Source organism: Scyliorhinus canicula, chromosome 2 (assembly GCF_902713615.1).
Source record: "Scyliorhinus canicula chromosome 2, sScyCan1.1, whole genome shotgun sequence".
NCBI classification, from domain to species: Eukaryota; Metazoa; Chordata; class Chondrichthyes; order Carcharhiniformes; family Scyliorhinidae; genus Scyliorhinus; species Scyliorhinus canicula.
This window is the reverse complement of record NC_052147.1, coordinates 37,138,652-37,154,427: the sequence shown is the minus strand read 5'-3', so window position 1 is coordinate 37,154,427 and position 15,776 is coordinate 37,138,652. Positions and strand designations below refer to the sequence as shown.

The 15,776-nt window shown below is 46.0% G+C and overlaps 1 protein-coding gene across 1 annotated transcript in view; it reads left to right on the top strand.

The window, feature by feature from the left end:
* Nucleotides 1-15,776, top strand: part of mis18bp1 (MIS18 binding protein 1) — an 86,125-nt gene that overhangs the window by 40,265 nt on the left and 30,084 nt on the right. Inside the window, exons 8-10 of the mRNA XM_038776325.1 lie at nucleotides 934-1,133; nucleotides 11,129-11,289; nucleotides 11,382-11,478. Of these exons, the coding sequence (XP_038632253.1) occupies nucleotides 934-1,133; nucleotides 11,129-11,289; nucleotides 11,382-11,478 (458 nt within the window). The remainder of the gene's footprint in view (nucleotides 1-933; nucleotides 1,134-11,128; nucleotides 11,290-11,381; nucleotides 11,479-15,776) is intronic.

Here is a 15,776-nt window from a genome sequence, read left to right as displayed (position 1 = left end):
TCAGAACCTATGAGTAACTGCAGACACGTCTGGTCACCATTCCCTATTCAAAGGAACAACATAACATTTGAAAGTGAGAAGGAATGAAGGCCGATTTGGAAGTTCACAATGGGCTTAATTCTAGGGATGGGCTGAAGTGAGTAGGGGGCTGTGGTCTCCATGTGCGCTTCCCCCCCCAACTTACAAATTCATGAAATGTATGGGTTGCCAAAATCCTAATAATCTGCCCCTTGGAATTTAACACTGAGAGCAGTGTTAATCGCTTTAAGGTGAGCCTTCTGCCATTTTCCCAGGAGGAAGTCCTGCCATTGAGAGCTGCCGGCCAATCCAATTGGATTCAAAGGTTTGGGAATGGAGGTGGTGAATTCCTCTCTCTGGGTCAAGGGGACACCAAAGGAGGCCCCTTTGCCTGTGCTGAAGCTGCTGAGCTTCGTACATAATGTGGGCGTCCCCTTTAAAATTTTAGACAGGCTGGGGGCAAGCAGGTAGGCAATGGGAAGGCTACCAGTGCATTTTATGGAGGTGTACTGCCACCTTCAAACACAGTAGTGTGAGGGTGTAAAATCCAGCTCAAAGACAAGTGGTTAGCACCGTTGATTCACAGAGCCAGAGTCCCAGGTTCGATTCACGGCTTGGGTCACTGTGTGTGCGGAGTCTGCATGCTCTCCCCGTGTGTGCACGGGCTTCCTTAGTGTGCTCCGCTTTCCTCCCACAAGTCTCGAAAGACGTGCTTGTTAGGTAATTTGGACATTCGGAATTCTCCCTCTGTGTACCCGAACAGGTGCCAGAATGTGGCAACTAGGAGCTTTTCACAGTAACTTCATAGCAGTGTTAATGTAAGCCTACTAGTGACAATAAAGATTATTATAAATGACATTTTTCAAATAGTAATATGTTTTAAAAATAATTAAATCCAACATTCTCATTATTTAGGGAGAAATCTAACAATGCAAACAGGAGAAAAACTAAAGATGCCAGAATTCAAAAGTTGCCTTCAGTGAAATCCAGAAAGTCGCGAAATGATACAGCTTTAGCAGGTAGCATAGATGGGACCCAATCCACCAAATACCAGCTTGCTAAAGCGAGGAACTCAACAAAGAAAGAGCGGACAATAAAGTCAAAAATTGAGACTGGTAAGTTTTTAATTATTTGGTAAGCATTGGAAACGTGCATCAAAGGAGTAGGAGTAATACTATTCACTTATTTTTTTAAAAAATATATAAATAAATGAATATTAATTCAAAGGAAAAATCTTTTGGTAATCACTCCTGATCTATAAAAGAGTGTTACAAATCACTCGAGTCCAGAGTTGCTGTGGCAACAAGTACTTTTGCATGCATATTGTAGTCTGGAACAATGGACAGTGATGACAGAGGTTCCAACTTTCCTTCATAACATGGCCAATCAGGAATTTTTCCTGCTCTTATTGCCTGCTATTTGTATATGTTGGAAAGATTTACAGGTTGATAATCAATCTGTCAAGTTTCATTTTCGCTATAACCCTAACAAATGAAAGTACACTAAAACTATTTTTTCTCCCTTGCAAACAAATATTCCTAGTTTCTTCAATATAGGTAGCAAAATGACAAACAAATCGAATTAATGTGTGTTAAAAATCAAACCATAGGTCTTGTGGTGCAGAGAAAGCTTCCCTACCTCTGAACCAGAAGCTTTTGATTCACATGAGAAGGTGGTATGCCGTAAAAAATGTTGTCGGGCAACAGATGTTGGAGGCAGGAGCAAGGCTGAAAAGTTTTGTTGAACAGAATTCTGACTTTTATGGAGCACAGATCTCGGTGGGTGGGCATGGGCAGGAGTGATGGCGCCTGAGCCTGGGTGAGGTTTGGCAAGCAGTGTTAGGGAGGGGTAGAGGCAGGAGGTATTGGGGAGAGGGGCTGCTGAGTGAGTGTTTGGGGTTTATGGGAAGAGGGGGTGATAACAGCTTGTGCATGGGGGTGTGGAACGAGGGGCTTCACTGAGTCTTCCTGTCATCAGGGAATATGGAGATTTGGGCTGAAACCTACATGAGTGTGCAAAATAATATTTTTACAAATATATTAATAAGTTTAACAATAATATGTGTGCTTTAATTGTACACTGACTGTTACTGTGCTGATTTATTGTTGTTTCTGGCGTTTGGGATCATGCTATTGTGAGAACTTCTAAAAATGTATTCTTTCATGGGATGTCGGCATCTTCGGCAAGGCCAGCATTCATTGCCTATCCCTAATTGTCCTTGTGATGGTGAGTTAAATGGAAAATAGTTTGTGAAGCACTGCTGTAGTCCTTTGTGTTCCATGTACATAATCCAGCAAGATTACGTTCTTTTGTTAGCCTTGTCTTCATCCTGTATTACACGCATTAATTGCATTGAATATTGAAATGCTGAGCTCACTGGTGATTTGATGCAAATGATTGATCCACAGTCTTGACGGTAATAGAAGGTAAGTAAAGGGAAACTTACTACTGTACAAGCTTCGTCTAATCATTCCAACTATTTGAAGTAGCCTAGAAGTATTTGCATTCACTACAGATATAATAAATGCTATATTTACATGATTCCTAGCCTAAAACATATTTTCAGTGCCCCCAATCCCTGTAGAAAGTCATGTAAGGAAACCTGCTATAGTATGTCCAACAAGAGTTGGCATGTCCATGGTTCCTCAGCTATAATATAGTTTGCTGGCACTCACTCCCCTGCGTAAAATCATACACAAAGAATTGATAACTAAACACTAATGCCATCTGCCCAAATCATACAGCTGCAACATAACAGCATCTTTGTTGGGTGTGTTAGATTCGAACAGCCATTTTTTAATATATCACATTTCATATATGATAACACTGGCAGATTTTGGGATGTGGTCACTGCAGTTTACACCAGCAACTTGTATTCGTATAGCAGTTCTTCACAGATGCAATATAAAACAAAATGACGAGAAGGCGTTTGACCGGGTAGAATGGGGGTACTTGATAGCAGTTCTGGAGCGGTTTGGGATTGGACCAAGATTTGTGAACTGGGTAAAGCTACTATATAAGGAGCCGAGGGCGAGTGTCCACACAAACAACATCAGGCGAGATAGTTTTCTCTCCACCGTGGGACTACGCAGGGATGTCCTATGTCCCCCCCCTGCTGTTTGCACTCGCGATTGAGCCGTTGGCCAAAGCATTAAGAAGTCCTGGAGTATGGAAAGGAATAGTGTGTGGGGGGGGAGTGTAGAGCATAGGGTGTCCTTGTATGACGTTGACTTGCTGTTATACGTGTCGGAACCGAGTGTGTCGATAGGGGGAATATTGGAGCTGCTTCAAGTGTTTGGGTCTTTCTCGGGGTACAAACTAAATCTCGACAAGAGTGAGTATTTTGTGGTGTCTCGGGAGTGGGAGGTGCTCCGCAGGTAAAGCATTTTTACTTTGGTGAGGAGAGTGAAAGCTGATCTGGCAAGGTGGGATGGTCTCCCTCAGTCACTGGCTGGTCGGTTACAGGTGGTTAAAATGAACGCGTTGCCGCGATTTCTGTTTATTTTTCAATGCCTGCCGGTTTTCCTGCCAAAGGCTTTTTTCAGAGAGATTGAGGGAAGGATTACTTTGTTTATATGGGGAGGGAAGGTGGCCAGAGTTAGAAAGGTGTTGCACGGGCAGCACGGTGGCCTAGTGGTTAGCACAACCGCCTCACGGCGCTGAGGTCCCAGGTTCGATCCCGGCTCTGGGTCACTGTCCGTGTGGAGTTTGCACATTCTCCCCGTGTCTGCGTGGGTTTCGCCCCCACAACCCAAAAATGTGCAGAGTAGGTGGATTGGCCACGCTAAATTGCCCCTTAATTGGAAAAAATAATTGGCTAATCTAAATTTAAAAAAAAAAAAGGTGTTGCTACAGAGGGGAAGGCAGGCAAGGGGTTTTCCGAACCTGATGTATTACTACTGGGCGGCGAATGTGGAGAAGGTGCGGAGCTGGGTCAGAAGGGTTGATTGCCAGTGGGTCAGAATGGAGGAGAGTTTGTGCAGGGGGTCGGGAATGAAAGCACTAGCAACTGCGCCACTCCCGATGACCCCGGGAAATACTCAGGGAGTCCGGTAATAATAGCTTCATTGAGAATTTGGAGGCAGTTTGGCCAGCACTTTGGGTTGGGGGCAGGGTCAAGGGAAATGCCGATTCGGGAGAACCACAGATTTGAGCCAGGGAAGTGGGGTGGAAATGGGAGAAGGGGATTAAGACACTAAAAGATTTGTTTCTATGGGGTCGGTTTGCAGGATTGAAGGAGCTGGAAGCGAAGTATGGGCTGGAGCAGGGGGAAATGTTTAGACACATGCAGGTTCAAGATTTTGCCAGAAAGGAGATACAGAGCTTTCCGGTGGAGTCGGCCTCCACGTTGCTGGAGGAGGTGCTGATGACAGGGGGACTGGAGAAGGGGGTAGTGTCAGCTGTTTACGGAGCTATTTTGGAAGAGGAGAAGGCACCACTGGAAGGGATCAAAGCAAAGTGGGAGGAAGAGTTGGGAGAGGATATGGAGGAGGGGTTCTGGTGTGAGGTTCTCCCGAGAGTGAATGCCTCCACCTCGTGCGCAAGGTTGGGGCTGATACAGCAGAAGGTGGTATACAGAGCACACCTCATGAAGGCGAGGATGAGCCGATTCTTTGAAGGAGTAGAAGGTGTGTGTGTGTGTTTGGGGGGGGGGGAGCTAATCACGTTCGTATGTTTTGGTCCTGTACAAAGCTAGAGGATTACTGGAAGGCGGTTTTTAGGGTAATTTCTAAAGTGGTGCACTGGATCCGGGCGCCTAAAAGGCTATATTCGGGGTGTCGGACCAGCCAGGGTTAGAAACTGGTGCGGAGGCAGGTATTGTATCTTTACCTTGTTGATCGCCCAAAGGTGGATCCTGATAGGTTGGAGAGCAACCTCTCCACCCTGTGCCCTGGCCGGGGCGGGGGGGGGGGGGGCTGTTGGAATTCTTGACTCTTGAGAAGGTTAAGTTTGAACTGAGGGGAAGGATGAAGGGGTTCTACAATTCATGGGCATTATTCATTATGCACTTTCAAAAACTGGATAACATTGAATTGAATATTAGTTGGGGCGGGTGAGTGGGTCTATGTATGTTAATGGCGACTATGGGTGATCCCTAATTCCTTTTTGTCATTTGTTTCTGTGAACATGCGGGCTAAATGTTTGGGGTTTGGTGGGTGGATGGGATCGTTGTTATTGATATGGGGATGACATATTTGTTACTGATTTATTGTTTATTGTTTGTGGGTGTAAATGTGGGAGAAAATGTGAAAAAGGAGGAGAATAAAAAATATTTTTTTAAAAAATGATACCAACCTAACTAGATCAAGGTTTTGTGGGTCTCTCAAAGAAGAAATGAGGCAGAAGGGTTAATGGAAATCCAGAGCGTGGTGCTCAGTCAGCCAAGGCAATATAGACGAATGGTGAAACTATCAAAGTCAGATGCTCCAAAGGCACTAATTAAAGGCTTGCACATATTTCAAAGAGTTGTTGTGCTAGAGGAAGTTCTAGAGATGGGGAGGGGAATGTCGTTTGATAATTTTCTGGAAGTATTTAATGACAACTGTCACGACAGCCTGGGCTGGTGCTTGGTCAATTCCAGCCCCACTTGACCCGGAGTCGCAACACAGGTGAAATTAGATTTTATTTAACATACCCAAGGTCCAATAAACTGCAATCACTAGGTTTGTAACTTTAAAACCCAAGAAACCTTTTATTATGTGCAGTATGATAATTACAGCACAGTGGTTAGCAATGTTGCTTTACATCTCCAGGGCCCCAGGTTCGATTCCCGGCTTGGGTCACTGTCTGTGTGGAGTCTGCACCTTCTCCCCATGTCTGCGTGGCTTTCCTCCGGGTGCTCCAGTTTCCTCCCAAAAGACATGCTTGTTAGGTGAATTGAACATTCTGAATTCTCCCTCTGAGTACCATATCAGGTGCCAGAATGTGGCAACTCGGGGCTTTTCACAGTAACCTCATTGCAGTGTAAACGTTAGCCGACCTGTGACAATAACGTTTTTTTTCAAATAAAAAATGGACAGAAAATGTAGCCGACTATCTATTACCCCTTTCCCAACCCCCTCCCTTCCTAACTAACCCCACTCTCTCTTTATTCACACAGAGGGGAAAGGGTGGTGAAAAGAAAATATTAATAAAAATAAAAGGATAAGGATTTCTGTTGCACTGGGATGACTTCAGTCACTATCTTCATCAAATTTAGGCTTTCGTTTTGGTACTTCTCCCTTCTAGGCTAGAGATGGTTTTCTCTGGTAAGGCTCTCTAGTTTTCTCCAGGTTCAGTGTCATTTCAGGTTTACAGCAAAGGATGTGCAGGCACTCGCAGCTTTCAGAACAATAGAGTAGTCCTTTCACTTCAGCAAGCAGGAGAGAGCATTCTTTTCACTTCCAGGATCTAAACTCTTCTGCCAAATTCTCTCCGAAAACATTGTGTAGTTTCCAATCATTGATCATTGTGAGGCCGAACGCTGTCCCTGGCCAACTCACCGGTTGCCAGTAAACCAATTGAATAGTCCCTCCCAAGCTGGTTCCGAAGTTTTACTCGGCACCAAAAAGTCTGGCTTTTCCCTTCCAAAAACAAAACCTGAGAACACCGTGCCCTGGCAAGCAGGCTGTTTTCAACTCAGAGTCTTCCGCATAAAGGCACATCCTGATATTAGGGGCGGGATTCTCCGGACCCCGGGGGGGGGGGGGTCAGAGAATCACCGGGGGGTGGGGCTTGAATCCCGCCCCGAAGCCGGCTGCCGTATTTTCCGGTTTTCGAGCGGGGGCAGAATTCACGCCACCCGCCCCCAGCAATTCTCCGGGCCCCGAGCGGCCACCCATTTCTGGCCAGTCCCGCCGGCGTGGATTAGACATGGTCCCACACAGCAGACCTGGCAGGTGAGTTGGCTGGGGCGGTCCTTGCGGGGGGGGGGGGGGGGGGGGGGGGGGGGCACAGTGGCCTGGCCCGCGATCGGGGCCCACCGATTTGCGGGCGGGTCTGTGTCGTGGGGCACTTCTTTCTTCCGCGCCGGCACCTGTAGGGCTCCACCATGGCCGGCGCAGACAAAACAACACCCTGTGCATGCACGGTACCACGCCGGTGGTTCCGCGTATGCACGAGATCACGCCGGCCCTTCGGCGCATGCGTGAACTCGCGCAGTCCCTTCTGCGCCCATTGGAGCGGTGCCGACCTAGCCCCCGAAAGTTCGCTGTTGACGCCCGTGTGATTGGCGTCGGTTCTCCCGCCAGCGTGGGGACTTAATCCCCGGCAGGGTGAATTCCGGCCTGTGTCCAGAGACAAAACAGTAAAATAAAATAAATTCGAAGAAAGGAAATACACAAGAAGGATTCTTATGCAAGGATATGAATTTTAAAATTGAAGCATACCTTAACCTTGAGCCAGTGTCGTGCAAGATTAGGATGAATGGGATTTGTAGCGAGTTAAGCACGGGCAATATACCTTTCTTTGACCTCCAGGTTAAGCAATGTAGAACATGGGAGGTTGGGCAGATTTCAAATAATCAAATCTAGAAATAACAAGAGGTATGGATAAAACTTTAACAGCCTATTGCCTGAAGTAGGTGGATATAGTGACAACAAGGATTGATGTTAGAAGTTCTTCCAGGGATTTACTATGGTACAAATAATCTGGCTCGGTCTCAGACCGTTCCAGGGAGAGTGATGGAGCTTGTGTCTGTAGAACAGAGTTTGTTCATTGCAGGCAATGACTTTGGTGTTCCCAATATTTAATTGGAGGAAGTTTCTGCTCAACCAGTAATGGATGTTGGAAAAGCAGTCTGAAAATTTAGAGATGGTGGCGAGGTCAAAAGTGGTTGTGATCATGTAAAGATGAATGTCATCATAATGTGAAATATGTGGGCTTGATTCTCCGATTTTGAGACTGCTGACGCCGGCGTGGGAACTGTGGTGTTTTACGACAGGAAAAAGGGCGCAAGAGCAGCACCAATTCAGCAACTCTGAATGAGCTAGCACCATCACCATGTGGAATGCAACCAGTTCCATGGAAAATGGTGCCGTATTCACCAGGCCCGTCATTGGTGCACAGGGGGCCACGAGATCCAGTAGCTTTCAGTGATATGTACACACATACATCCTTTTCCACAGTTCTGGAAAAAAATTCTGATTAGTCTTTCTGGATCCTATACATCAAATTCTAAAAGGCATAATGTTTGCCCACTGGCTAAATCTACCTATGGCCTTTTGCAACTTCTTGCTGAAACATAACAGGCCATCGGGAACTCGACCCATCGGAGGCAGAGAATTGCGGGTGGGCCCACAAATTATATGCAAATGCTATTTCAACTATGCGTGGCGTGTGTCACATTAACACCGTTTTTGGGGAGGTGGAGCAGCACGATTCAGCATCAAACTGGCACCTGCTGCGATTTCGAAGTCGGGAGCGATATGCCACCCGATCGCACGCCCCGATTTTGGCCAACGGAGAATCCCACCCAACATCCTTTTGAATACCAATCCCCTTGATTTGGTTTAATACTCCATTAGCCTTTATGATAACTTTTTGTACCTGTCCACTATCTTTTCGTGCATTGTGTACATAGACAGTCAAATCTTTATTCTCCACAGTATTGAGTTTCTGACCATTTAGAAAAAGTTCCAAAATATCTTTCTTGGGTCTAACATGATAGCCATACATTTAACCACATGTAATGCCGTTTGTTACATAGAACAGTACAGCACAGAACAGGCCTTTTGGCCCTCGATGTTGTGCAAAACCAAGATCAAGCTATCCCACTCCCTATCATTCTGGTGTGCTCCATGTGCCTATCCAATAACCGCTTGAAAGTTCCTAAAGTGTCCGACTCCACTATCGCAGCAGGCAGTCCATTCCAAACCCCAACTACTCTGAGTAAAGAACCTACCTCGGACATCCCTCCTATATCTCCCACCCTGAACCTCATAGTGGTGCCCCCTTATAACAGCTACATCCACCCTAGGAAATAGTTTCTGAACATCCACTCTATCTATCCCCCTCATCATCTTATAAATCTCTATTAAGTCGCCTCTCATCCTTCTCCGCTCCAAAAAGAAAAGCCCTAGCTCCCTCAACCTTTCCTCATAAGACCTAACCTCCAAACCAGGCAGCATACTGGTAAATTTCCTTTGCACCCTTTCCAATGCTTTCACATCCCTCCTATAGTGAGGTGACCAGAACTGCACACAATACTCTAAATGTGGTTTCACCAGGGTCCTGTACAACACCACTGCTCTTAAACTCAAGCCCTCTGTTAATAAACGCTAACACACTATAGGCCTTCTTCACGGCTCTATCCACTTGAGTGGCAACCTTCAGAGATCTGTGGACATGAACCCCAAGATCTCTCCGTTCCTCCACATTCTTCAGAACCCTGCCGTTGACCCTGTAATCCGCATTAAAATTTGTCGTACCAAAATTAATCACCTCGCACTTATCAGGGTTAAACTCCATCTGCCATTTTTCGGCCCAGCTCTGCATCCTATCAATTTTCCTTTGCAGCCTACTTACTGTTTAGGTCTCTTCCTGTGCCCATGTAACCTCTTGTTCACATCTGCACAACTTAGTGTGTTTCCTAATGTAGTGTTGTCTGCAAATTCTTTTTTTATGGAATGCTTACAGTGAAGAAGGAGGCCATTTGAAATGAAAATGAAAATCGCTTATTGTCACGAGTAGGCTTCAATGAAGTTACTGTGAAAAGCCCCTAGTCGCCACATTCCGGCGCCTGTCCGGGGAGGCTGGTACGGGAATCGAACCGTGCTGCTGGCCTGCTTGGTCTGCTTTAAAAGCCAGCGATTTAGCTGAGTGAGCTAAACCGGCCCCTTTGGCCCATTAAATCTGCACAGGTCCTCTTAAAAAGCACTTCACCCAAGCTCACTCCCCTGACCAATCCCTTAATCTAACAAGAATTCTTTTTGGACACACTAAGCGGCAATTTAACATAGCTAATCTACCTAACCTGCACATATTTGACTGTGGGAGGAAACAGGAACAGCCAGAGAAAGCTCACGCAGACACGGGGAAAAAGTGCAAACTCTACACAGACAGTGATCCAAGGCGGGAATTGAATCCCGGTCCCTGGCGCTGTGAGGCAAAGTGCTAACCACTGTGCCACCATGTCACCCCAAACTTGGGTGTGCAACCCTATCCCTTCACCAAGTCATGAATATAAAGGGCCATTATAGCTGAACGAACACCACCAGTCACATCCTTGCTCTCCGTCTCCTACCTCACAAATAATTTCTAACCCACGTCGCAAGGTAGCCTCTATTCCGTGTGATTTTATTTTTTTGAGGAGCCTAATTAAATGTTTATGGGAGTCCAAATGGATAATTTCCACAACCACCTTTTTTATTCATCATGTCAGTGAGCTTGTCAATAAATTAAACTTCCTTGAGGGAAAAAAAGAATGTATTCAAGCAATTGAAGATTATGACCCTATTACCAAACTAATTACGTGTAAAGACACACTTAGAAATTAATAAAAAGCCCGTATAGTAGGTCAACCTGTTTTTACGATACATGTATAAAATTTACCCGGGTCGTTTTCAGATTATCTCCCTTTTGTTGCGCAATAGGAAGTGATGAGAATTTGTTGCATGCTAGATGGCAGGTTAATGTGATCCAAAGCCTGAAAAAGGGATGAAATTGACATTGTGATCCAAGTGTATTGACTTGATCTTTCCCCATTACTGTAACCCAATCAAAGTATAGAGTTGGGATTTTGTGGTTGTAGTTAATGTTCAAGTGTACTTCAGGTAAATATTACTATGGGTTGCAATAATTGAGCAGATGACATAACAAGATCATTAAATTCTATTTTTCTCGCTTCTTAAGGCCCTACTTTTCTCTCAAGAGTTTACACATTCTGCTTCCATGTGTAATGTAAACAAAATAAGAGTGCAAGAAAGCGGCCACTAGTTATCAATTTTGCAGTTTACTAAGTGGCCCACAATTGTAAGTCCTAGTAATCTCAGAAAGTTCCTTGCTTTTTAATTTGCCAACGACTTTTAGTTTCTTCAGGTTTAGAAAACTGTTTACTTACATTAATTGCAATATTTAGACTGTTTAAATGGCTTTCATTACTTTCTTAAAATAAATATTGAACTTTCCACAGAAACATCTATACAAAACAGCATCCAGACTAGCCGTAGTGGCCGCTACATTAAACCACCATTGGAGTATTGGCGGGGACAGCGTTTGATTGTTGATAATACCTTGAACGTTACTGTCTTTGAGGGTGGAACCAATTACTTGACTTCCAACACTCTGAATGCAGTGAGTATAATACTTTATAATAAAGGGAAAAATAAGCATTTAAGTTATTCAAATAACTATTTTTGGTTATTTTTCTATTAATGAAAACATAGAAAATGAATGCCAGAAATGAAGATTCTGTGAGGACCTCAAATCGACAGAATAAACGAATAGCATCCACAGAAGGCCTGAATAAAAGACAAAATAGAAGTAAGAAAATGCAATTGTTCTGTAAACATTTCTGTTAAACATCATCATGCTACTTTTTGGTTCTCCTAAAATAGATTTGTTCATTTTCATTTACTGTGTTCTGGCCTAATTTTGCAATTATTTTTATTACGGCAAAACTGTCGCCATTCACCATCATCATAATGGTGAGATTACTGACGCTGAAATGAAGTTAATATCAGAACAGGTGAAATCCATGCCACGAAGATTGCTGGATCTTTGTGAACAGCTTTCTTTGAGGTCAGCTATGACGCTGATAGTTTCATCACTGACTGTAAAATCTGTGTCACATTAATTTACAATAATAACTTCAGAGAAGCTCTGTAAATCTATGGTTAGGGACTACCAGTGAGGGAGGGCTACAGCTCCAAGGTCCCTGAGGAAAGGGTGCCCCAAATCTGAAGGAAACTTTGTTTGAGGCACACCGTGCCCCCAATCAAAATTATTTACTTTTCCTATTCGGCACCCTGATCCAACTGGCGCCCACCAACCTAAAAATTGAGGCTGGTCAAGAAAAGGCCCTTATGTGGCCACTTAAGGGCCTTAATAAGGGCATTGGTGGTTTTCCCGTCCGACGCCTCATTGGCTATGCATCTGGGTCGGGACAGGTGAGAGCCTACAGGAAATCGCTTTTTAATTTTTTTTTATTTTTAAAAATGTATTTATTCCAAACTTATATAAAAGGTTACAAAACTAAAACAATTTGGTGAACAAAACTCCCCAACACAATTATACAACAATTTGTACAAATGTTTTCCCTTATTCATCTCCCTCCTGCTCCCACGACGAACAGCTCCTCAAATACAGCCACGAGCCCCCCCCCCCCGCTTCAAAGCCCTCCGTTGAACCCCTTCATTTGTACTTTATCTTTTCCATCCGATGAGTCACCCAGCCAGGCCACTCTTTTCCCCCCCCAGTGGCGTTGTCGACTACCACTCCAACAGAATTCCTCGCCGGGCAATCAGAGAGGCGAAGGCCAGCACGTTGGACGTCCTCCCCTCCATCAGCTCCGAACCCCCAAATATCGCCACCAAAGGGTCCGGCTCAACCTCCTCCCCCACCATCCTTGTTAGCGCGCGGACGCTCCCACCAAATTCTCTCCAGCTTTTCGCAGCCCAGAACATGTGAGCTTGATTTGCTGGTCCCGCCCACACTTCTCTCACTCGTCTGCCACCCCTGGAAGAACACACTCATTCTTGCTCGAGTCATATGTACCCTGTGAACCACCTTGAACTGTATCATCCTTACGCACGAGGAGGTCGCATTTACCCTTCGTAGCACCAAATTCCATGCTCCCCAATTTATCTCCCCTCCCAGCTCCCCCTCTCACGTCTCCTTAATCCTCACCACCTGCTCACCTCCCTGCTCTACCAGCCACCCATATGTGTCCCTGATCATGCCCTCCCCTTCCACATCCGGAAGCAGCAGTCGCTCCCAACAGGGTGTACCTCGGGAACTCTTTCCAGACCTTCCGTGCAAATTTCCTTACCTGCAGGTAACTAAACTCACTTCATCTCGGCAGCTCTACCCTCTCTTTTGGTTCCACGTATTTCCTTGGCGCCATTGGCATTGCCGCCGTCACCATAGCCCTCAAGCTGGACAGGATTCTTCCTCCATCTTAATCCATTCTGTCCCCTCTCCTTCCCACCACCACCTCACCTTCTCCACATTCGCCGCCCAGTAATAATGTAGCAGGTTCGGCAATGCCAATCCTACCTTCTGCCTCTGACTCTGTATGGGCAGAGAAGGTGTCGAGGGTTATCAGAACCCTGTTACAAAGTCCGAGATCATCATATCCAGTTTTTTAAAGAAGGCCGTCGGTACAAAGATCAGAAGTGTCTGGAATGTCAACAGAAACCTCGGCAGAATGTTCGTCTTTACCACTTCGACCCTCCCTGCCAGAGTCAAGTGCAGTGTGTCCCAGCTCTTCAGATCCTCCCTAACCTTTTCCACCAGCTTTGTTAGATTCCATTTATGTGGCATCGCACATTCCCTCTCTACCTGAAACCCCAAGTATCTAAACCTGTCTCTGGCCACCTTAAATGGCATCCCCTTCCTAGATTGGCTCACCGACCCAATTTGTTACCATGCACACTTTTTGCTTTTCCCTACATTTAACTTGCATCCCGAGAAGGCCCCAAACTTCCCCAACAGGCCCATGATCCTCTCCATGCTCTCCAGTGGGTCCGAAGCATACAACAGTAGGACGTTTGCATACAACGACATCCGACGCTCCCTTTGTCCCCTCATAATCCCTTGCCACTCTGTTGACTCCCTAAGAGCCATTGCCAGAGACTCTATTGCTAGCGCCAACAACAGCGGTGACAGCGGGCACCCCTGCCTTGTTCCCCTATGCAGCTTAAAGTTCCGCAAACCCATGCCATTGGTCCACATACTCTCCATCGGTACCACATATAACAGGCGCACCCATGCCACAAACTTCGGCCCGAATCCGAACCTTCCCAGGGCGCCAGTTACTGCCATTCCACCCGGTCAAATGCCTTCACCACATCCAAGTATACCACTACCTCCAGTACCTGAGCTCTCAACGGGGTCATGATTACGTTTAGCATCCTCCTTATATTACTAGAAAACTGCCTGCCCTTTACGAAACCTGTTTATGTCCTCTGCAACCACCCCCAGGACACAGCCTTCCATCCTTCGTGCCACTAACTAAACCAGCACTTTCTCAATTGTATTTAATAACGATATGGGCCTCTACATTCCAATTGGTCCTTACCCTGCCTTGGTATCAATGTGATCGTTGCCTGCATCATCGTCTCCGGCAGCTCCCTCTTTTCCAGCGTCTCATTAAATGCTCCCAAGAGATGCAGTGCCAGGTCCGTCGCAAACTCCTTATAGAATTCCACCAGGGTAACTCATCGGGCTCCGGGGTCTTCCCTGACTTCGTACCTCTTTTACTGTCCAATACCTCCCTCAGCCCCAGGGGCTCCTCTAGCATCTGCCTCTTCCTCCAACTGTGGAAACTCCAGCTCTACTAAGAACCATCCCATGACTCCTCTTTACTCCTCGAGTCCACCCTGTACAGCTCCTTATACTAATCCCCAAACACTTTGTTTATCCTACCCAGCTCTGACACAGTATCCTCTGACCTAGTCCGTATCTTCAATATTTCCCTGGGCGTGGCCTGCCTTCATAGCTGTTGCGCTAACATTTATCTTCCCTTCTCCTGTATTCGTATGTACCCCTCTTGCCCTATGCAGCTGTCCTACCGCCCTCCCTGTCGTCAACCTATCAAATTGTCCCTGTAAATCTTTCCTCCTCGCAAATTCCTCTGTGGTGGGTGCCCTTGTGTACTCCCTATCTACCTCCACTATTTCATTCAATAGCCATTCATATTACTCCCTCTTTTCCCTATCCACATGTGCCTTGAACGAAATAACCTCCCCTCGGACCACCGCTTATAGTACTTCCCGATATGTGACCACCGAGACCTCTCCGTTTTGGTTCAATTCTACATAATCTTTAATCACAGCCCCCACTTTATCACAAAACCCTCTATCTGCCAACAACCCCAAATTGAGCCTCCACCCCGGCCTCTGCTCCCAACCCGATCTAAGCCGAATCTCCAGCCAGTGGGTTGCAGGTCCAAGATTACTATCCCTGCGTATTCTGCCCCCTCCACCCCAACCAAAATCTCCAAGTTGATTCTTGAATACATCCTACAAGAATAAGAAATACTCTCCTCCCGCTGTGTTCTTGAAGCGCCACAAGTCCACCATACCTATCTTTTCCATAAACCTGCCCAGCTCCTTTGCCACTTGTATTCTGCCCATTGACCTGGGGCTTGACCTAACTACCCTCGGCTCTGGGACACAATTAAAATCTCCTCCCATAATCAACTGATGCGTGGCCAAGTCTGGGATCGCTGCCAGCAACACCCTCATAAAACCTACATCGTCCAATTTGGTGCATACACATTCTAATACCCCACTCATCATCACATATCTCCCACCCTGGTCCCTCACTTACTTTACGCTCACAAATCACGTTTTTTTTACTCATCAAAATTGCTAACACCCCCCGCGACTTTGAATCAAGCCCCGAGTGGAAAATCTGACCCACCCTTCCCTTCCTTAGCCTAACCTGGTCCTTCACTGAGGTGCCTCTCCTGCAGAAAGACTGCTCCGCTTTTAAACTCCTGATTAGCTCAAAGACCCAAGATCTTTTCACCGGGGTCCACTTTTGGCTCTTCCCCCCATTAATTTCCCCTTACAAACTTTTCACCCCAGCTACCCTTTGTCAGGCCAACAGAAAAA